Source organism: Sorex fumeus, unplaced genomic scaffold (genome assembly GCF_029834395.1).
Source record: "Sorex fumeus unplaced genomic scaffold, SorFum_2.1 ptg000123l, whole genome shotgun sequence".
In the NCBI taxonomy this organism is placed as follows: domain Eukaryota; kingdom Metazoa; phylum Chordata; class Mammalia; order Eulipotyphla; family Soricidae; genus Sorex; species Sorex fumeus.
The window spans coordinates 6,792,607-6,808,994 of NW_026606180.1; the positions used below are offsets into that span (position 1 = coordinate 6,792,607).

The 16,388-nt window shown below is 62.8% G+C and overlaps 1 protein-coding gene across 1 annotated transcript; it reads right to left on the reverse strand.

Annotated features, from left to right (window-relative positions):
• Positions 1–599: 599 nt before the first annotated feature.
• On the reverse strand, positions 600–15,902 carry LOC130044693 (unconventional myosin-Ig-like). Its single transcript, XM_056137325.1, has 21 exons — positions 15,759–15,902; positions 15,577–15,670; positions 14,333–14,498; positions 14,112–14,165; positions 13,391–13,486; positions 11,548–11,667; positions 10,880–11,104; positions 10,631–10,776; positions 9,886–10,000; positions 9,617–9,787; positions 9,469–9,539; positions 7,679–7,753; positions 7,396–7,528; positions 6,660–6,826; positions 6,252–6,459; positions 2,758–2,981; positions 2,281–2,425; positions 1,691–1,795; positions 1,335–1,448; positions 1,015–1,169; positions 600–756 (listed from the first exon to the last, which is right to left on the reverse strand). Exons 1-21 carry the CDS (start codon positions 15,796–15,798, stop codon positions 600–602), a joined length of 2,781 nt encoding a protein of 926 aa, XP_055993300.1. The 5' UTR covers positions 15,799–15,902.
• Positions 15,903–16,388: the final 486 nt, after the last annotated feature.

Here is a 16,388-nt window from a genome sequence, read left to right on the forward strand (position 1 = left end):
CCCTGCAAGGACAGAGGTGGCCCTGCCCATTGTCACAGGGAAGAAACGATGAGTCATGAGGGCTGGTGGGTCTCGGTGGGTGCCTGAGCACTGCGGGTGCACGGAGCTGGGTGTGGCCCCAAAGACAGAGGGGCAGTAAACAAACAGGAACCAGGGAAAGCCCCAGGACCAAGCCCCAAAACCCAGGCAGCTGAGCAGGCAGACGCTCACCTCCTTCACACCAATGGGTGCTGGGGGGGGGATGCTGGCCAGGTGGGCTCTGCTGCCCAGTACAAGGGATCTGGGCCCACCACTGTCTGCGTCCAGGCAGCCCATCACAGATGCTGTTCCAGGGCAGCTGGTCAGAGCCCACCTGGCTTGTGTCCGCCCAGCGCCTCCATGGGCCTCTGCCAGGATGGGACCAAGTGAGGGGCGCTGTGCAGCTGGGGCGGACCGGCCACAGGCTGTGAGGACGTGCAGGCCCCAGGGAGGCCGGCCCGGCCCCTGCAGGCGCACCGACTCCTGCGGCAGGCGTGCTGGGGGACTCTGGGGCGCAGGGCCGCAGGGGGCACACACCCAGCCGGGCAGAAAACCAACGTTCTTTATTGAGCTGGGGCCACTCAGGGGCCCGGCCAGAGCAGGGTGAAGGCCCCGCGGGCGCAGCGGAAGTCGGGCTGGGCCTGCTCCGGGCCACGCTCCACCGATACCAGGCGCCTCGTCCCGCGCTGGCTCAGGGGGATGCAGTCGGACACGCGCACGGCCAGCGGGCGGCCCTGCCTGGGGACAGGGCGGCGGGTCAGGGCGCCTAGTGGGCCGGGGGCAGCTCGCCCCTGGGGACACGGGGGTGGGACAGCTCACCCCTGGGAGCACAGGGCTGCAGAGAGCTCGCTCCTGGGGACGCGGGGGCCAGGATACCTCGCCCCTGGGGACACGGGGGCCAAGGCAGCTCGCCCTTGGGGACACGGGGGCTGGGGGCCGGGACAGCTCACCCCTGGGGACGCGGGGGGCGCGGGGAGGGCAGGCAGGACAGCTCACCCCTGGCAATGTGCGGCCAGCACGCCCACCAGCTCTCCCACGCGGTTGTCCTGTGGGGGCTGCGCACAGTGCAGACACACCACCAGGTCGTCGTGGCCCTGTGCGTGCAGCACCACCAGCTGGTCCCGCCCACTGGTCACGCTCAGCCCGGTCACCTGAGTGAGGGAAGGGTCAGGGTACGCACCACCCCGCGTACACAGCCAGGACGGACGTTCTTCTTCCTTCCGAGCCCCCAGGACACACTCTTGCCCCACCCTGCGTGGGGGATCTGCAGAAGGAGCAGAGGGTAGGGGTGCGCAGGGGGTGGGAGGGACACTCACCTCATGGATGGGCAGTGCCCGCATCACGCGGTACCGCCGGCCGGGCTCCAGCTTGTACAGGTGCCGGTCAGTGAGTAGGAGCGCCCGGTCCCGGCGCTTGCTGAAGCGGTTCACCTGCAGGGTGGCCATGGGGGTCACTTGTCCACACTTGGGGCACTCTGTGGGGGTGGCCGGCTGCCCCCTTCCTTACCTCTGATGGCAGGAGTTTTAGGAGCAGTGGACAGCCCTGAGCTGGGGCTGCCCTGTTGCCCCCGCCTGGTCCTGCCCACTGTCCCCTGGCCCTTGCCTCCTTGGTTCTGCTTGTCCCTTGCACCCCACCCTGGCCGTGCCCCCCCACCCTGGGGAGCCCTCCTCACCTTCCGGACGTGGCAGGAGAAGAGAACCGTGCTGAAGCCGTCCTTCTCCCTCAAGCTCCTCAGCTGCTGAGCAAACAGATCTGAGGCTGCAGGGTTGTCTGTGGCCTGCGGACAGAGGGACCAGCTGGCACGGGGTCCTCAGTACCCCTTGTGGACCAGCAATCGCCCTTCCCCTAGGGCTGACCCCGGCCAGCCGGCTGCTCCCCAGGCCTCAGATGCATGCCCATCCCCCTCTCAACCCCTGGGTCTCCGGGGGGTCTTTGTTGCTGGGAGGCCCAGGCCCAGCAGGGTCAGACACGTTTCCACGCAGGGCCTGGGACTCACTCCCGCCACCACGGGCTCTGCCTGGGAACCCGGGGGGCGTGCTGGGAGCGGGGGCTGCGCTGAGAGCAGGGTGCAGGCTAGCAGGGGGAACATCTGGAGGGCAGCTGTGAGCACAGCAAGGCTGAGTAAAGAGACCCTGCGACTGCAAAGAGCAGAGAGGGGCAGGACCCATGGACAGACAGACAGACAGACAGACAGGAGGGAGAACGCAGCTGGGCTGGGCAGGGCCGCGGGTCCCCCGTCTCTCGCCAGCTGCCAACACTCACCGAAGACAAGTAGTCCTGGCTCCAGGCCCGCTGGCAGCCCCAGTCCGGCCGCAGCCCCTGCAGGGCACCCATGGCCGCAACCTTGGCTTTGATCTGGGCCACATCTGAAGGGGGGATGTTCTTGATCAGCTGCCACGCCCGCCACCTGCAGGGGTCAGAGGGCGTCGTGCATTCCCGTCCAGGTCCCGTGCATCCCATGCAGGCTTTGCCTCTCTGGGGCCTGCTGCCCCCTGCAGGGGGTCTCAGGGCCTCTGCCAGAGAACTCCCGCCCAGCCCCCCAGGCCCACTCAGAGGCAGTGTCCCCTTTCCCGAAGCCCGGGCCTGACCCCCCCCACCCCCTGGCACAGCAGGGGCATCACGGGCTCCAGGCAGCTCGGGGCAGGCACAGCGGCTTCTCCCACGAGGGTCCCTGTGTCCCCGAGGGGCTCCGATCCTGCTCCCCTTCACCCAGCAGGCGCTGGCGGTCTGAGTGGTTACCTGCGGAAGAGCACCTGGCAGGTGTCCTGGAAAGGCTGCAGCACGGCGGGGGGCGGGGGCCAGACCATGTCCCGCCCATACAGCGGGGGCTGCCGCACGGCCTGGAACTGCTGCTGCAGCCTGGCCAGGTGGGCGCGCACCTTGTGTCTCCGGAAGCAGCGCATGATGGTGTAGACGGCCCGGAGCCGCCGGCAGCGCCACCGGGCCAGGGTGCCCCGCCACGCCTGGGGAGAGGACGGAGGGAGCCCTGGGTCAGGCCTCGCTGGGCCCCACGACGCCCCTTCCCCTACAAGCACTGCTTCTCTCTGAAGCTCTCCCTCACCCCAGCCTGAGACTCTGGCTACGTCTGGGGCTCTGCCAGGAGCAGGTCCTAGAAAGAGCAGTTCTCGCCACTGCCCTGAAGTTGCCATTCCAGGGCTGGAGAGAGTGCAGTGTGGATGGCCTTTGCCTTGCACAGGACCGGCCTGGGTTCAATCCCCAGCACCCCATACCATCTTCTGAGCCCTCCCTGAATCCAGAGCCAGGAGTGAGCCCTGAGCACTGCCGGGTGTAGCCCCCAAAAGAAGAAGCTGTGATTCCTACAGCTGGGCACCCCCACGTCCTCTGTGAGGTTGGGGGCACGCTCTCTCCTACAAATGCATCTGACCTGCTTTCGGCTGACTTTGGGCTTATAGGAAAAGTGAGACAGAAGGCTACCCCAGGGCGACCCAGAAATAAGCCCCTCCCAGGGACAGCAGCCTCGACTGGAAGTTGACAGGGCGTGGACACTGCAGGATGGCCCAGCAATGAAGCACAAACTTTCGAGAAACCCTGTGCTTGAGATCATGATATTGTGACAGACTCAAAATGGGGGGTTGGAGTGATAGCACAGCGGGTAGGGCATTTGCCTTGCACCCGGCTGACCCAGGTTCGATCCCCAGCATCCCATATGGTCCCCCCAGCACCGCCAGGAGTCATTCCTGAGTGCATGAGCCAGGAGTAACCCCTGTGCAAAGCTGGGTGTGACTCAAGAAAAAAAATACCAAAATGGGTATCTGGCTGTTGGTTTGGTTTGGGGGCCATACCCACTGGTGTTCAGGGGCCACTCCTGGCTTGGAGGTTGGGAGTGCTCCCTGCAGTGCTTGGGGACCATATGGTGCCAGGGATAAAACCCAGGCATCCCCATGCTACAGCCCTTGGAACATCTCTGCTGCACCCAAGTCACCCCATATGTTAAGGGAGATAAATGAAACGTATTGTCACTGATGGGTTCGGTACTTTGAGGGGTGTTTGGGATATTCCTTTCAGTTCTGGGAGAACCTGTCACAACTCAAGATGGAACCAGGGTCAAGCCAAGAGCCTCACTCCAGCCCTCTGGGTTCCAGGTTTTTTTAATTGCTGTTTTTGGGATACCCTGGCAGTGCTCAGGGCTTACTCCTGGCTCTGTGCTCAGACATCACTCCCGAGGGTCCAGGGGACCTCTTGCTGTGGTGGTGGTAGGACACATGCAAGGCAAATGCCTTAAGCCCTGCACTGTATCTGGAGAGGGAGGGGCATGGGGCGAGCTTAGTGATAGCGCTCAGGAGACCCGATCTAATTCCCGGTCCTGAAAAAAAAAGAAAAATGGTAAGAAGATGTCATATTTGGGGCTGGAGAGCGTTTAAAGGACTGGGCATATGCTTTGTGCAAAGCAGGAGGCCTGGGTCCCCAAGCACTGTCAGGAGTGAGCCCTGAGCACTGAACTAGGAATATCCCCCAAGCACTGCTGGTTGTGAGCAAAAACGAAACAAAAAATAATAAAGTAAAAAAGATGCCATGGTAACAATAGGGCACTGACCTACATATTAGATACTGAGATGTATTTTTTATTTTGTCAGTGTTAGAGTTCTTAAACTGCTGATGTGAATTTGGATCTAAAAATTAAAATACTAGTTCTTAGAATATGCTTCCTGAAATAGGGTCCTATGATGTGATTCCACACACCCACACACACACACACACACACACACACACACACACACTCCTTTATGTGAATGTGGAGAAAAAGTGAGTACACAATCGTCACCATTTAAATCTTTCAGCGTTGCTGCTAAAGCGATAAAAAGTTATGGGGAGAGGTGGATAACAACAAGATGATTTTTGAGCAGACGTTAAGGGATTTCAGCTCCTAAATAACCGGTTCCCAGGCTGGAGCGATGGTACAGCGGCCGGCCCGGGTTCCATCCTCGGCAGCCCACGTGCTTCCCTGCTACTAAGCTCCGAGTCCCTGAGCACCGCCCGGTGTGACCCCCAAACCAAATCATACCAAGCGTTTGTATTCCAGGCACCAGGCGGCGCTGTGGGCGCGGGCAGCGGCGGGTTCTCCACTAGCCCTGCTACCTGCCCAGTGGAGGACAAAGGAAGGAAGCCAGAGGCTCCCAAATTCTCACGCCTCCAGATCTTGTTTGGAGCCCCTCGATTGGCCGCAGCCTGAAGCTGGGGACCACGGAACCAAGGTGACCTGGGAGGCACCCACACTTGTTGCCTGAGTAGCGCTGGGGCGGCCCCTACTGTCCCCAGGGTTCCTGTCCACCCTGGACGCTCGGTGCGCAGAGCTCACACCCCTCCCACCCGTTAGCGGAGCCGCCCCGCCCCGCCGCGCCCCGCCCCGAACCACCCCGCACGCCACGCCCCTTCTGGCCCCGCCCACAAGACCGCATACCAATGCTTGAGCCTCTTGGCCCGCCCATAAAGCCCCGCCCACAAGGTCGCGAACCTTTGCTTGATCCCTCTGGGCCCCGCCCACACGCCACGCCCCTCCTGGCCCCGCCCACAAGACCGCATACAAATGCTTGAGCCTCCGGGCCCGCCCACAAAGCCCCGCCCACAAGGTCGCGTACATTTGCTTGATCCCTCTGGGCCCCGCCCACACGCCACGCCCCTTCTGGCCCCGCCCACAATACCGCATATCAACGCTTGAGCCTCTGGGCCCGCCCATAAAGCCCCGCCCACAAGGTTGTGTACTTTTGCTTGATCCCTCTGGGCCCCGCCCACACGCCACGCCCCTTCTGGCCCCGCCCACAAGATAGCATACCAGCGCTTGCGCCTCTGGGTCAGCTCACAAGATCGTGTACCATTGCTTGATCCCTATGGGCCCCGCCCACAGGCCACGCCCCTCCTGGCCCCGCCCACAAGACCGCATACCAACGCTTGAGCCTCTGGGCCCGCCCATAAAGCCCCGCCCACAAGGTCTCCTACCTTTGCTTGAGCCCTCTGGGCCCCGCCCACACGCCACGCCCCTTCTGGCCCCGCCCACAAGACCACATACCAATGCTTGAGCCTCTGGGCCCGCCCATAAAGCCCCGCCCACAAGGTCACGTACCTTTGCTTGATCCCTCTGGGCCCCGCCCACACGCCACGCCCCTTGCGCCACGCCCACACGCCGGTGCTTGCCCCGCCCCCTATGCCACGCCCATACGAGTCTCGCCCAGGGCTTGCTCCGCCCCGGCCCCGGCCCCGCCCCGACCCCCCCTCACCTTCTGCAGCAGCAGCACGATGATGGGGATGAGGCGGGCTCTGCTCTGCTCCAGCATGACCAGAGTTCGGGGCGAGCGGATGAACAGCTTGCTGTGGCCGAAGGCCACGTCGTCCTGTAGCCCGTGCTGCTCCAGGAGGGCGGCCACGGCTGCCCGGTCGGAACCCAGCAGGTGGTTGGGCCACGTGTACTCACAAGTCATCTTGTACCTGTCACCGCAGGACCCGCAGAGGATGTGAGCCCCCCGGGGTGAGCTCCCCCTTGGCGCACCCTCCGGCCCATCCCTGGCCGCACCTGCCCTACCGGCCCCTGCCGCCCCACCTGGCCCAGCCCTGCCGCTGTGCTCCGCCTCCACGCCCTTGGCTCACTGGCCTCTGCAGCACGCAGGGACAGGAGAGGGGGTCTGTACCTGAGCAGAAAGCGGGAGTAGGGCTGGCGGGAGGCAAAGCCGGCCCTGCGGACCCTCACATTCTCCAGCAGCCCCAGGTACGTGACCTGGTGGCAGCAGTGACTCTCATCCAGCCTCCTGGCCACCTTGTCCTCGTTGGGCTTGATACAGCGAACATAGAAGGGCTCCTGCCAGGGACAGGACAGTGTGGGCTGGCCACTGCCGCAGGCCTGGAGCACTGGGACAGGAGAGCTGTGCGCAGTGGGGAGGAGGGGAGCTCAGGGTGGTGGTGGAGCAGGGCCTGAGGCTGGGTAGCGCAGAACAGGCCCCCGAGACCAGTCGATCTGGGAAGCTGTGCCCACCCATCCCATCTCTCACTTCATAGGCTCTCAGGCTGTCCTGGGTATTGTCCAGTCACCCTGGCCCCCTGTGGCACCTGCCTCTTAGCTTCCTAAGACAGTGCTCCTATCTGGTGCTCCCATCCAGGGCTCCTTGCTCAGTGCTCCAGCCCAGTGTTCCTGTCCACATGCTCCTGCACCACGGAACCAGCTTTTGGCTTCCCCTGTTGTCCCTGTGACCCCAGGGCCATGACCCTCAAACTCAGAGCAGGAATCCCCAGACCTCACCATAAATCCCACAACCAGATTCTGCTGTTCACGCCGTGAGAGGTGTGAGTGCAGCACACTGGGTGGCCACAACCTCCCCCAGGACACGCGGTTGCGGGTCAGGCAGAGACAGTGGCTCTGGGAGGCCATACCTTGGAGGCCAAGTTCTCCACCAGGGCCACCATGGAGTTCTTGAAGAGCGTGCCTGCTGTCAGGGGCCTCCTGGTCACCTCAGTGATGTCCTGCTGCCCGTCCGGCCACATGGCCCGCACGATGGGGTCCTTGCTGTGGACACAGGCTGAATGCCCAGCTGCCCTGCCTCAGCCCTTGAAGCCCCATGGCCTTTGGGCGGGGCTGGGGGGTGGGCTCAGAACTGAGCGGCCTGAGCCTCTGGCCTGCAGCCACCCCTGTTGAATGCAGCGGGTGCCCCGTTACCTGTTGTACAGGAGCCGCTTGAAGTCCTGAAAGAGGGAATCTCTGTTCTTGTCGATGAAGCCCTCCACCGAGTACCTGCGGGCACAGGTCTGTGAGGGTGTCTGCGAGCCCCTTGCCCCACCTGCCCGGCTCTCTCTCCCATGCTCCCCTGAGTCACCCGCGCTCCCAGGGAGAACACTTCTTCCAAAGACGCACTCACAACAAGTTACTCGAGCTCTCTGTGCTTGCTGTGCCAGACCAGGCTCAGCACCGTTTCCATGAGTCTCGGTGACGGCCACCGGCTGCACCTCATGAGCACTGAGGACTCAGACTCCACTGCCTTGTTCCTCGCTAGAAAGCTCAGTGCCACAGTCTAGGTTCTACTTCTGGCGGGCTCAGGCAGCTGCCCGGACCTGGCTCCAAGGAGCTCCCACCTCCACCCCATAGGATCTTGGGCCCCAGTGCATCCAGTGACTTCTGCGTGGGAGGGTGCTCAGACTATGGACTGGTGAGCAAGCGTCTGAGCACGACCACAATGGGAATGTGACATGAGCCTGCAAGAGCACTGCAGTGAGAGCACCGTGATCCCTGAAGCATGGGAGCACCACAGCTCGAAAGCGCACACACAGACATCCAGGGGTGAGCAGTGCCACTGGCCACCAGGACAGCAGCAGGCGACTAACTTCAGGGCTTGCATGTGGGTCTGGTCAGCAGATCTGACCGACATCCTGTGTTCCGTTCATCCCATCCTATTCTTCTGTTCCTTTGTTCTGTTACTGGACCACACCTGGTGGTGCTCGGGCCTCTATGCTCAGGCTCTGTGCTTAGAGCTCACTCCTGGCTCTGTGCTCAAGGAACACTACTGGCAATATTTGTGGAACCATATGCAGTGCCAGGAATTGAAGCGGGTTGACCGCGTGCAAGGCAAACATCTTATCCACATACTAGCTCTCTAGCCCAGATAAAGATCTTTATTTGTTTACTATGATCGATTATCTTTTTTGTGTTTTGGGTCACACCTGGCGATGCACAGGGGTTACTCCTGGCTCTGTACTCAGAAGTTACTCCTGGCAGTGCTCAGGGGACCCTATGGGATGCTGGGAATCGAACCCGCATCGACCGCGTGCAAGGCAAACGCCCTACCCTCTGTGCTATCTCTCCAGCCCCCTGATCTATTATTTTTTGACCATTTCTAAAGCTGCCCGGGGATCAACGCAGGCCGGCGGCAAGGTTACACACACCTTATCTGCACTGGCACTCTGTTTTCCAGGGGAACACTTTTATTAATCTATCTTTTATTTTGGGGTCATGCCCAGCAGGGCTCAGGGGTTCCTCCTACCTCTGTGATGAGGAATCACTGCTGGGAATGTTCATGACTACATGTGGTGCCAGGGATGAAACCGGGGTTGGCTGCATCCAAACAGCACCCACTCCGTTATCTCTATGACCTGGACAGGTGTTGCGTCAAGTTCCCCCAAAGATACACCTGTACTTGAAACTACTGTTTCAAGGGTCACTCCCTGATTTTTCCCTTGCGAGTCCGGTGAGGGGTTTGATTTCTGTGTTTTCGGAAGGGGGCGGGGGCGGCTGCGGACCGAGTGGGCAGGGAGGGCTCTTGCCTTGCTCGAGGCCGACTGGGGTCGGAGCCCGGACCCCCAGATGGAGCAGCCGGGCGTAAAAATTCCTGGGGTAGACAGAGCCAGGGCAGAAGCAAGCGCTGAGCACAGCCGGGTGTGGCCCCCTCAGGAGAGCGTGGGAGGGGGGCGCAGGGGTGCTACCCCTCTTCCACCCCCTGCCCGCACCCGCCTTACGTGACGTCCCCCGCGTAGTGCTTGATGCGGAAGTCCCGGCCGAACTCCATGGTCTTGTCGGTGGGGCACAGCTGTGGGGCAGCACAGGTGAGCAGGGTGGGCGCGGCCCGGGCCCCGCCCGCACCGAGGGCGCGCGGCGCGGGCGCACCTGGCGGCTGCAGTAGTGCGGGTGGTGGCGGTGGTGCGTGTCCAGCGTCTGCAGGAAGAGGCGGTCGGTGACGGTGCCCGCCGTGCAGCAGGCCTCCTCCAGCACGGCCAGGATGCCGCGGTGCGGCCGCTCCACCAGCTCCACGATGGCCGCGTTGTTGAAGTACTCCACCTGCACACAGTGAACCGAGCCGCCAGCACCTCCTCGCGCGCCCCGTGCGCCCCCCGTCCCACCGACGCCCCGCCCGCGGCCGCCCCCGCCGCACTCACCGCCTGCCAGGCGATGCCCTCCCGCTCGTACTCCTCCTGCTCCTGCTTCAGGATGAGCTGGATGAAGAGCTGCTGCAGCTTCTCGTTGCAGTAGTTGATGCAGAGCTGCTCAAAGCTGTCGGCGGGCCGCGCCCAGCAACGTGCTTCACTGCACTGGCTCTGGCTCTGAGGATTCCCCCCCTCCCCCACCACCACCTCCCTCTGCCCCCGCCTCCGCTCACACCCTTCAAAGCAGTTTTGGGGGGCTGGAGCCATAGCAGTGCGGGGAGGGCGTTTGCCTTGCACGCCGCCAACCCGGGTTCAGTTCCCAGCATCCCTTAGGGTCCCCAGAGCACCGCCAGGAGTGATTCCTGAGTGCAGAGTCCTGAGCATCGCTGGGTGTGACTCAAAGAGAAAAAAATAAATAAAAGGAAAGGCTCTCCTTCTCTCTCCGAAGCAGTTTTTGGTTTGGATCAGGTGTTAGGGCCACATCGACCGTGCTCATGGCTTACTCCTGCCTCTGCACTCAGGGATCACGCCTGGTGGGGCTCGGGGGACCCTGGAAAATGTCAGGCATCCCTCACTTAAAGGGAAGTGAGCCCAAGATTTTGTCTTCCTGGTCACCGCCAGGTGGACAGCACAGCATGAGGCATGAGGCAGGGACCAGTGGGGACAGTCCCCAGGGAGCCTGTTCCCTTCCCAGGGGCACTCCTGAGAAGAAGGGGGCCCTAGTGGGGAGCGAGTGGGGGTGTCCTTGGTCACCCACCTGTTGACTGGGAGCACCTCGAAGCCGTAAATGTCCAGCACACCGATCACCGTGTCCTTCCCGTGGCGCCTGGGGTCCCGGTCCCGAGGCTCCATGACACCGTTGATGCGAGCCACGACCCACTCGAAGAGTCGCTGGTAGATAGCCTGCGAGGACGCCAGGAGCCTGTTACCAGGGCTGCATCTGGCCCTGACCCCTTCGGGAAGGCTGCTTGGGTCCCACCAACCCTGCCTCCTTCTCCCGGAAAACCTTAGCACAGGCATCGCGGGCATAGCTGGCCTCCGCCGACGTGTGGCCCTTCTCAATGAGCTCCCGGCCTCCCGAGGCCACGGTGCGGGACAGCAGACAGCGCAACAGCATGTCCCGGGGCGTGGCGGTCAGCTCAGCCACATGGTCCACCAGCTCCTCTGCCGCCACTGCCACATGTCCTTGCTCTGGCCCGTCCTCTGCCGTCTCCACAAACTCGATGTTTCCCTGGTGAAGGGAAGCGTGAGGGGACTGGGCTCCCTGCTCCCTGCTGGAGGGGTGGAGGAAGGGAGGGCAGTGCAGGCGGGCAGAGCTGCCTTAGACAGCCGAGACGGGCCCGCGCCTTCCCCAAGACCCCCGGACTCCTGACGGATCCCACTGCATGACTGCAGCCGCGTTCTGCCCCTCCTGCTCCTCCAGATCCCGCGGACGAGAGGCTCAGAGGCAGCGAGTGACCCGCCAAAGCCACCCAGCTCCGGAATGACAGAAGACGCTGGCACACCAAGCACAGCCTCATCGCTGGGCCCGACATGCCTCGTTCTGAGCAGGAACGAAGCTCAGGCCGGAGCCTCAGCCAAAGCCATTGCATTTTCAGCAGAGGGGAGCTGACCAGAGGCCTCCCAGGCCGCTGTCTGTGCAGTGGGAAAGCCCCAGCCCCCTTGGCGGCTCACCAGGTGCAGTATGGCAGCCAGGACCCGGCGCACGGAGCACACCTCCTCTGCACTGAACCCAATCACCCGCATGGCCTCTTCCACCGCCTGGTGGTGGCTCCTCTCATCCGTGTCCAAGGCCTGGGGGCGAAGGGACTCAGCACACCAGGGCCAGACGGAACCCCAATCCCTCTGTCCCCGCACTGACCTCCCCCCAAGACCACCAGTCAGGGCCCCAGACGACGCCCCGTGAACAGCTGCCTCGTGCCTGCACCAAGACTGCGGGACAGGGATGGATCAGCCAGGCTCACAAAGAGCTCAGCCCCGCCCCACCTACACTGAGCCCCGCCCCAATCACACTGAGCCCCGCCCCATTCACACTGAGCCCCGCCCCACTCACACTGAGCCACGCCCCCACCTACACTGAGCCCCGCCCCACTCACTGAGCCCCGCCCCCACCTACACTGAGCCCCGCCCCATTCACACTGAGCCCCGCCCCTACCTACACTGAGCCCCGCCCCACTCACACTGAGCCACGCCCCCACCTACACTGAGCCCCGCCCGCTCACACTGAGCCCCGCCCCATTCACTCTGAGACCCGCTCCCACCTACACTGAGCCCCGCCTCACTCACACTGAGCCCCGCCCCACTCACACTGAGCCCCATCCCGCCCACACTGAGCCCCGCCCCCACCTACACTGAGCCCCGCCCCGCTCACACTGAACCACGCCCCCACCTACACTGAGCCCCGCCCCACTCACACTGAGCCCCGCCCCCACCTACACTGAGCCCCGCCCCACTCACACTGAGCCCCGCCCCACTCACACTGAGCCCCGTCCCGCCCACACTGAGCCCCGCCCCCACCTACACTGAGCCCCGCCCCACTCACTGAGCCCCGCCCACTCACATTGAGCCCCGCCCCGCTCACACTGAGCCCTGCCCCGCTCACACTGAGCCCCGCCCCCACCTACACTGAGCCCCGCCCCACTCACACTGAGCCCCGCCCCACTCACACTGAGCCCCGTCCCGCTCACACTGAGCCCCGCCCCCACCTACACTGAGCCCCGCCCCACTCACTGAGCCCCGCCCCACTCACACTGAGCCCTGCCCCCCTACACTGAGCCCTGTCCCGCCCACACTGAGCCCCGCCCCCACCTACACTGAGCCCCGCCCCACTCACACTGAGCCCCATCCCACCCACACTGAGCCCCGCCCCACTCACTGAGCTCTGCCCCACTCACACTGAGCCCCGCCCCGCTCACACTGAACCACGCCCCCACCTACACTGAGCCCCGCCCCACTCACACTGAGCCCCGCCCTGCTCACACTGAGCCCCGCCCCGCTCACACTGAGCCCCGCCCCCACCTACACTGAGCCCCGCCCCACTCACACTGAGCCCCGCCCTGCTCACACTGAGCCCCGCCCCGCTCACACTGAGCCCCGCCCCCACCTACACTGAGCCCCGCCCCACTCACTGAGCCCCGCCCCACTCACACTGAGCCCTGCCCCCTACACTGAGCCCTGTCCCGCCCACACTGAGCCACACCCCACCTACACTGAGCCTTGCCCCACTCACACCGAGCCCAGCCCTGCTCACTCTCGGCCCTGCCCACCTACACCGAGCCCTGTCCCGCTCACACTGAGCCACACCCCCACCTACACTGAGCCTTGCCCCACTCACACCGAGCCCAGCCCTGCTCACTCTCGGCCCTGCCCACCTACACCGAGCCCTGTCCCGCCCACACTGAGCCACACCCCCACCTACACTGAGCCTCGCCCCACTCACACCGAGCCCAGCCCTGCTCACTCTCGGCCCTGCCCACCTACACCGAGCCCTGTCCCCCTCACGCTGAGCCCCGCTCACACTGAGCCCCGCTCCCTGGCGGGTGAAGTTGTACAGCGCAGGATTTCTCTGCAGGTGCAGCGCTCGCAGCTCCTCGTCCTCACACCCTCTCAGCATCTGTGGGACCATGGCACCCTCAGTTAGGGTCCCTGAGTGCCGGCTGTTCCTCTACCTCCACAACTCGCCCCTCCCGGGCATCCGGAGATGGTGTGGACATTGCCAACGAGCTGGTAGCTCTCACTTTGGAGATCAGAGTCCACTAGAGTGAAAAGCTGTCTGACACAGCACCCAGTGGTTCCGACCCATGTTTGGCTGGTTCTGACTCCTCTCCAGGAGAAACAGGCTAAATGCCCCTCTGGAACAAGCAGAAAGAGCCCCCAGTTGTACCCAGAGCTACCATCCTCCCCCTCCCCCCACATGGTCTTAGCACCCCCAAGGGAGTGGGGGTGCCCACACTGGGGAACACTGGTACTGAACCCAGTCTATAAGAACCCACATCAGGGGTCATGCAGTGTAGACACTGTCCAAGACCAGGTAGAAGCAACTTTAGCGACTGACACAGCTTCAAACAGGGGATCGGTCTCACTCAGTGGATCTGCCAGTGTAGACTTCCAGCATCCTCAGAGCACCCACTAAGTGAGCCAGACCTGATTTAGACGCAGGTCAGTCATGGCGTAGACACAGCCTCAGTGAAGCTGGGTAGGGAGGGTGGTGGGGTGGCCCTGCCCCCCATGTAGCCTACCTGGTAGAAGGAGTGGAAGTTCCTCTCCCCCACGTGCTGCTTGAGGACCCGGGACTGTGAGGAGAGGGGGTGACTGAGTGAGGCTTCCACTGCCCCAAGCACAGCAGGAGGCGGGGGCTTGCTGGGGAGTCCTGGGGCCCTGAGGAGGAACTAAGTGCGGGTGCCCAGCCAGGACACTTGCCAGGGACCTGGGCATGGCAGGGGCTGTGCGTCATGCCCACCTTCTCCAGCAGGTAGCTGTGGATGTGCCCGCCGATGGGGTCCCCTTTGAAGTCGAAGTTGATGTCCATGTACTTGCCGAAGCGGCTGGAGTTGTGGTTGCGGTTGGTGCGTGCATTGCCGAAGGCCTCCAGCACGCAGGTAGACTTGAGCAGCACCTCCTTGACCCTGGACGGTGGGGGCGGGGGACTGTCATGAGGCAGGCCCCTTGCTGTGGGGATGCAGCCCACTCCAGCCCTCTCCGTGTGAGGACCTGCAGTCTGCGGTGGCCTTCACTCGGCTGCCCCATGTACACCAGGGACAGGGAGCCTTCCTCACAGGTGCTTGGAAATGTTGCTGCCACACAGCTGTGAGGCATGAGCTGGTGTGAGGTGGTGCAAGATAGTGTGAGGTGTGAGGTGTGGGCTGGTGTGAACTGGTGGGAGGTGTGAGCTGGTGGGAGGTGTGAGCTGGTGAGGTGTGAGCTGGTGTGAGGTGTGAGCAGGTGTGAACTTGTAGGAAGTTGAGATGGTGTAAGCTGGTGTGAGGTGTGTGCTGGTGGGAGCTGGTGGGAGGTGTGAGCTGGTGTGAGTTGGTGAGAGTTGTGAGCTGGTAAGAGGTGTGAGCTGGTGGGAGGTGTGAGGCTGGTGGGTGTGAGCTGGTGTGAGCTGGTAGGAGGTTGAGATGGTGTGAGCTGGTGGGAGGTGCCGACCCCAGGAAAGCCTCTGCTTCCCAGTACATCGGCGCCCTCGTTCTTTCCTGAAGGAGACTGCCACCAACTTGTATTCCTTTTCTCCGGAGCCCCATCTCATCCCATCTCCACACGAACCACTATGTCCCCACGAGTCCCCATGTGTAGGACAGAAGGACTCTGATTTCCAGATTCATACTCTCTACCCAAACCTCCTGCCTACTGTCCGGGGCCTTTGTAACCACTGGCCAACGTCCCTTCTGTCGGGACCCTTGGGAGGGACTGCGGCAGCGCGGCACCTTGGCAGGGAGGTTTGCAGGGTCCTCAGGGGCTGCTCTGGGCTCAGAGCTCAAGGCAGTGACCAGGCGACCGTGTCGTGTGGGGTCGCACGCCGTGGCACGCAGGCGCTGGGCTGCCGGACGCTGTCCCCGGCTGGCCGAGCTGCCTGTTCCGAGCATGTGGCGCACCCTGGAGCCTGTGGGCAGCCGGTGCCCTGAGCCGCACCTCTCCACCTCGTCCCTCTGACGCCCTGAGCCTCACCTCTCCACCTCGTCCCTCTGACGCCCTGAGCCTCACCTCTCCACCTCGTCCCTCTGGCTGGGGTTGGTGACTGCGGCGATGTACTGCATGATGTGCTTGCTGGCCTCCGTCTTCCCTGCCCCGCTCTCCCCTGGGGAGGAAGGGTGAGATCAGTGCCCCCGTCTAGCCCACACCGGCTCGGTCCCCTCCCTGGCACCAGGTGAGGCGGCTGGGCGTACCTGAGATGACGATGCAGGTGTCCCTGGCCCGCTGCTTCATGGCGCGGTAAGCAGCGTTGGCCACCGCGTAGAGGTGGGGCGGCCGCTCGTACAGCTCGCGGCCCTGGTACCGGGCGATGGCCTCGGCTCCGTACAGGGGCAGCTCCTCATAGGGGTTCACGGACACCAGCACCTCACCTGTTAAGGCGCGGATCGTGATCTCCCTTTAACGACAAAGAGACTCCAGAGACTGCAAACAGCAAGCAAGGTTTATTGGAAGACTGGCTAGCCAGGGTCAAGCCGCCTACACAGACACGCAGGTCAGTTAGGTGAGGCAAGACCCCGAACTTCTTCAAAGGGGGTCTTATATAGGCCTTCACTGGCCGTTACAGCAAAGCCCGTGCATTTCATAGCCAATAGATTTGTAACAACATGTGATGCTTTCTTAACCAATCCAATTAAGGGTACATCACTTCCTAGCCTATAGTTTAAAGATCAGCATTTTGCGTCGGTGCTTAGGAACTGACAGGTTTTTTTTTTTTAATTTTTTTTTTATTTATTTATTGAATCACTGTGGGAAAGGTTACAAAGCTTTCAGGTTTATGTCTCAGTCATGCAAATATCAAACACATTTCCCTTTACCAATACTTA

What these genes read in the sequence shown, in the direction of transcription:
- LOC130044693 (XM_056137325.1), bottom strand. Translation starts at nt 15,798, where the DNA reads ATGAAGCAGCGGGCCAGGGACACCTGCATCGTCATCTCAG. An exon ending in CGCACTACTGCAGCCGCCAG is followed by an intron (nt 9,540 to 9,616) that starts GTGCGCCCGCGC and finishes GCTGCCCCACAG; the next exon opens with CTGTGCCCCACCGACAAGAC. An exon ending in CTGGCCGCACATTGCCAGGG is followed by an intron (nt 757 to 1,014) that starts GTGAGCTGTCCT and finishes CCCTGTCCCCAG; the next exon opens with GCAGGGCCGCCCGCTGGCCG.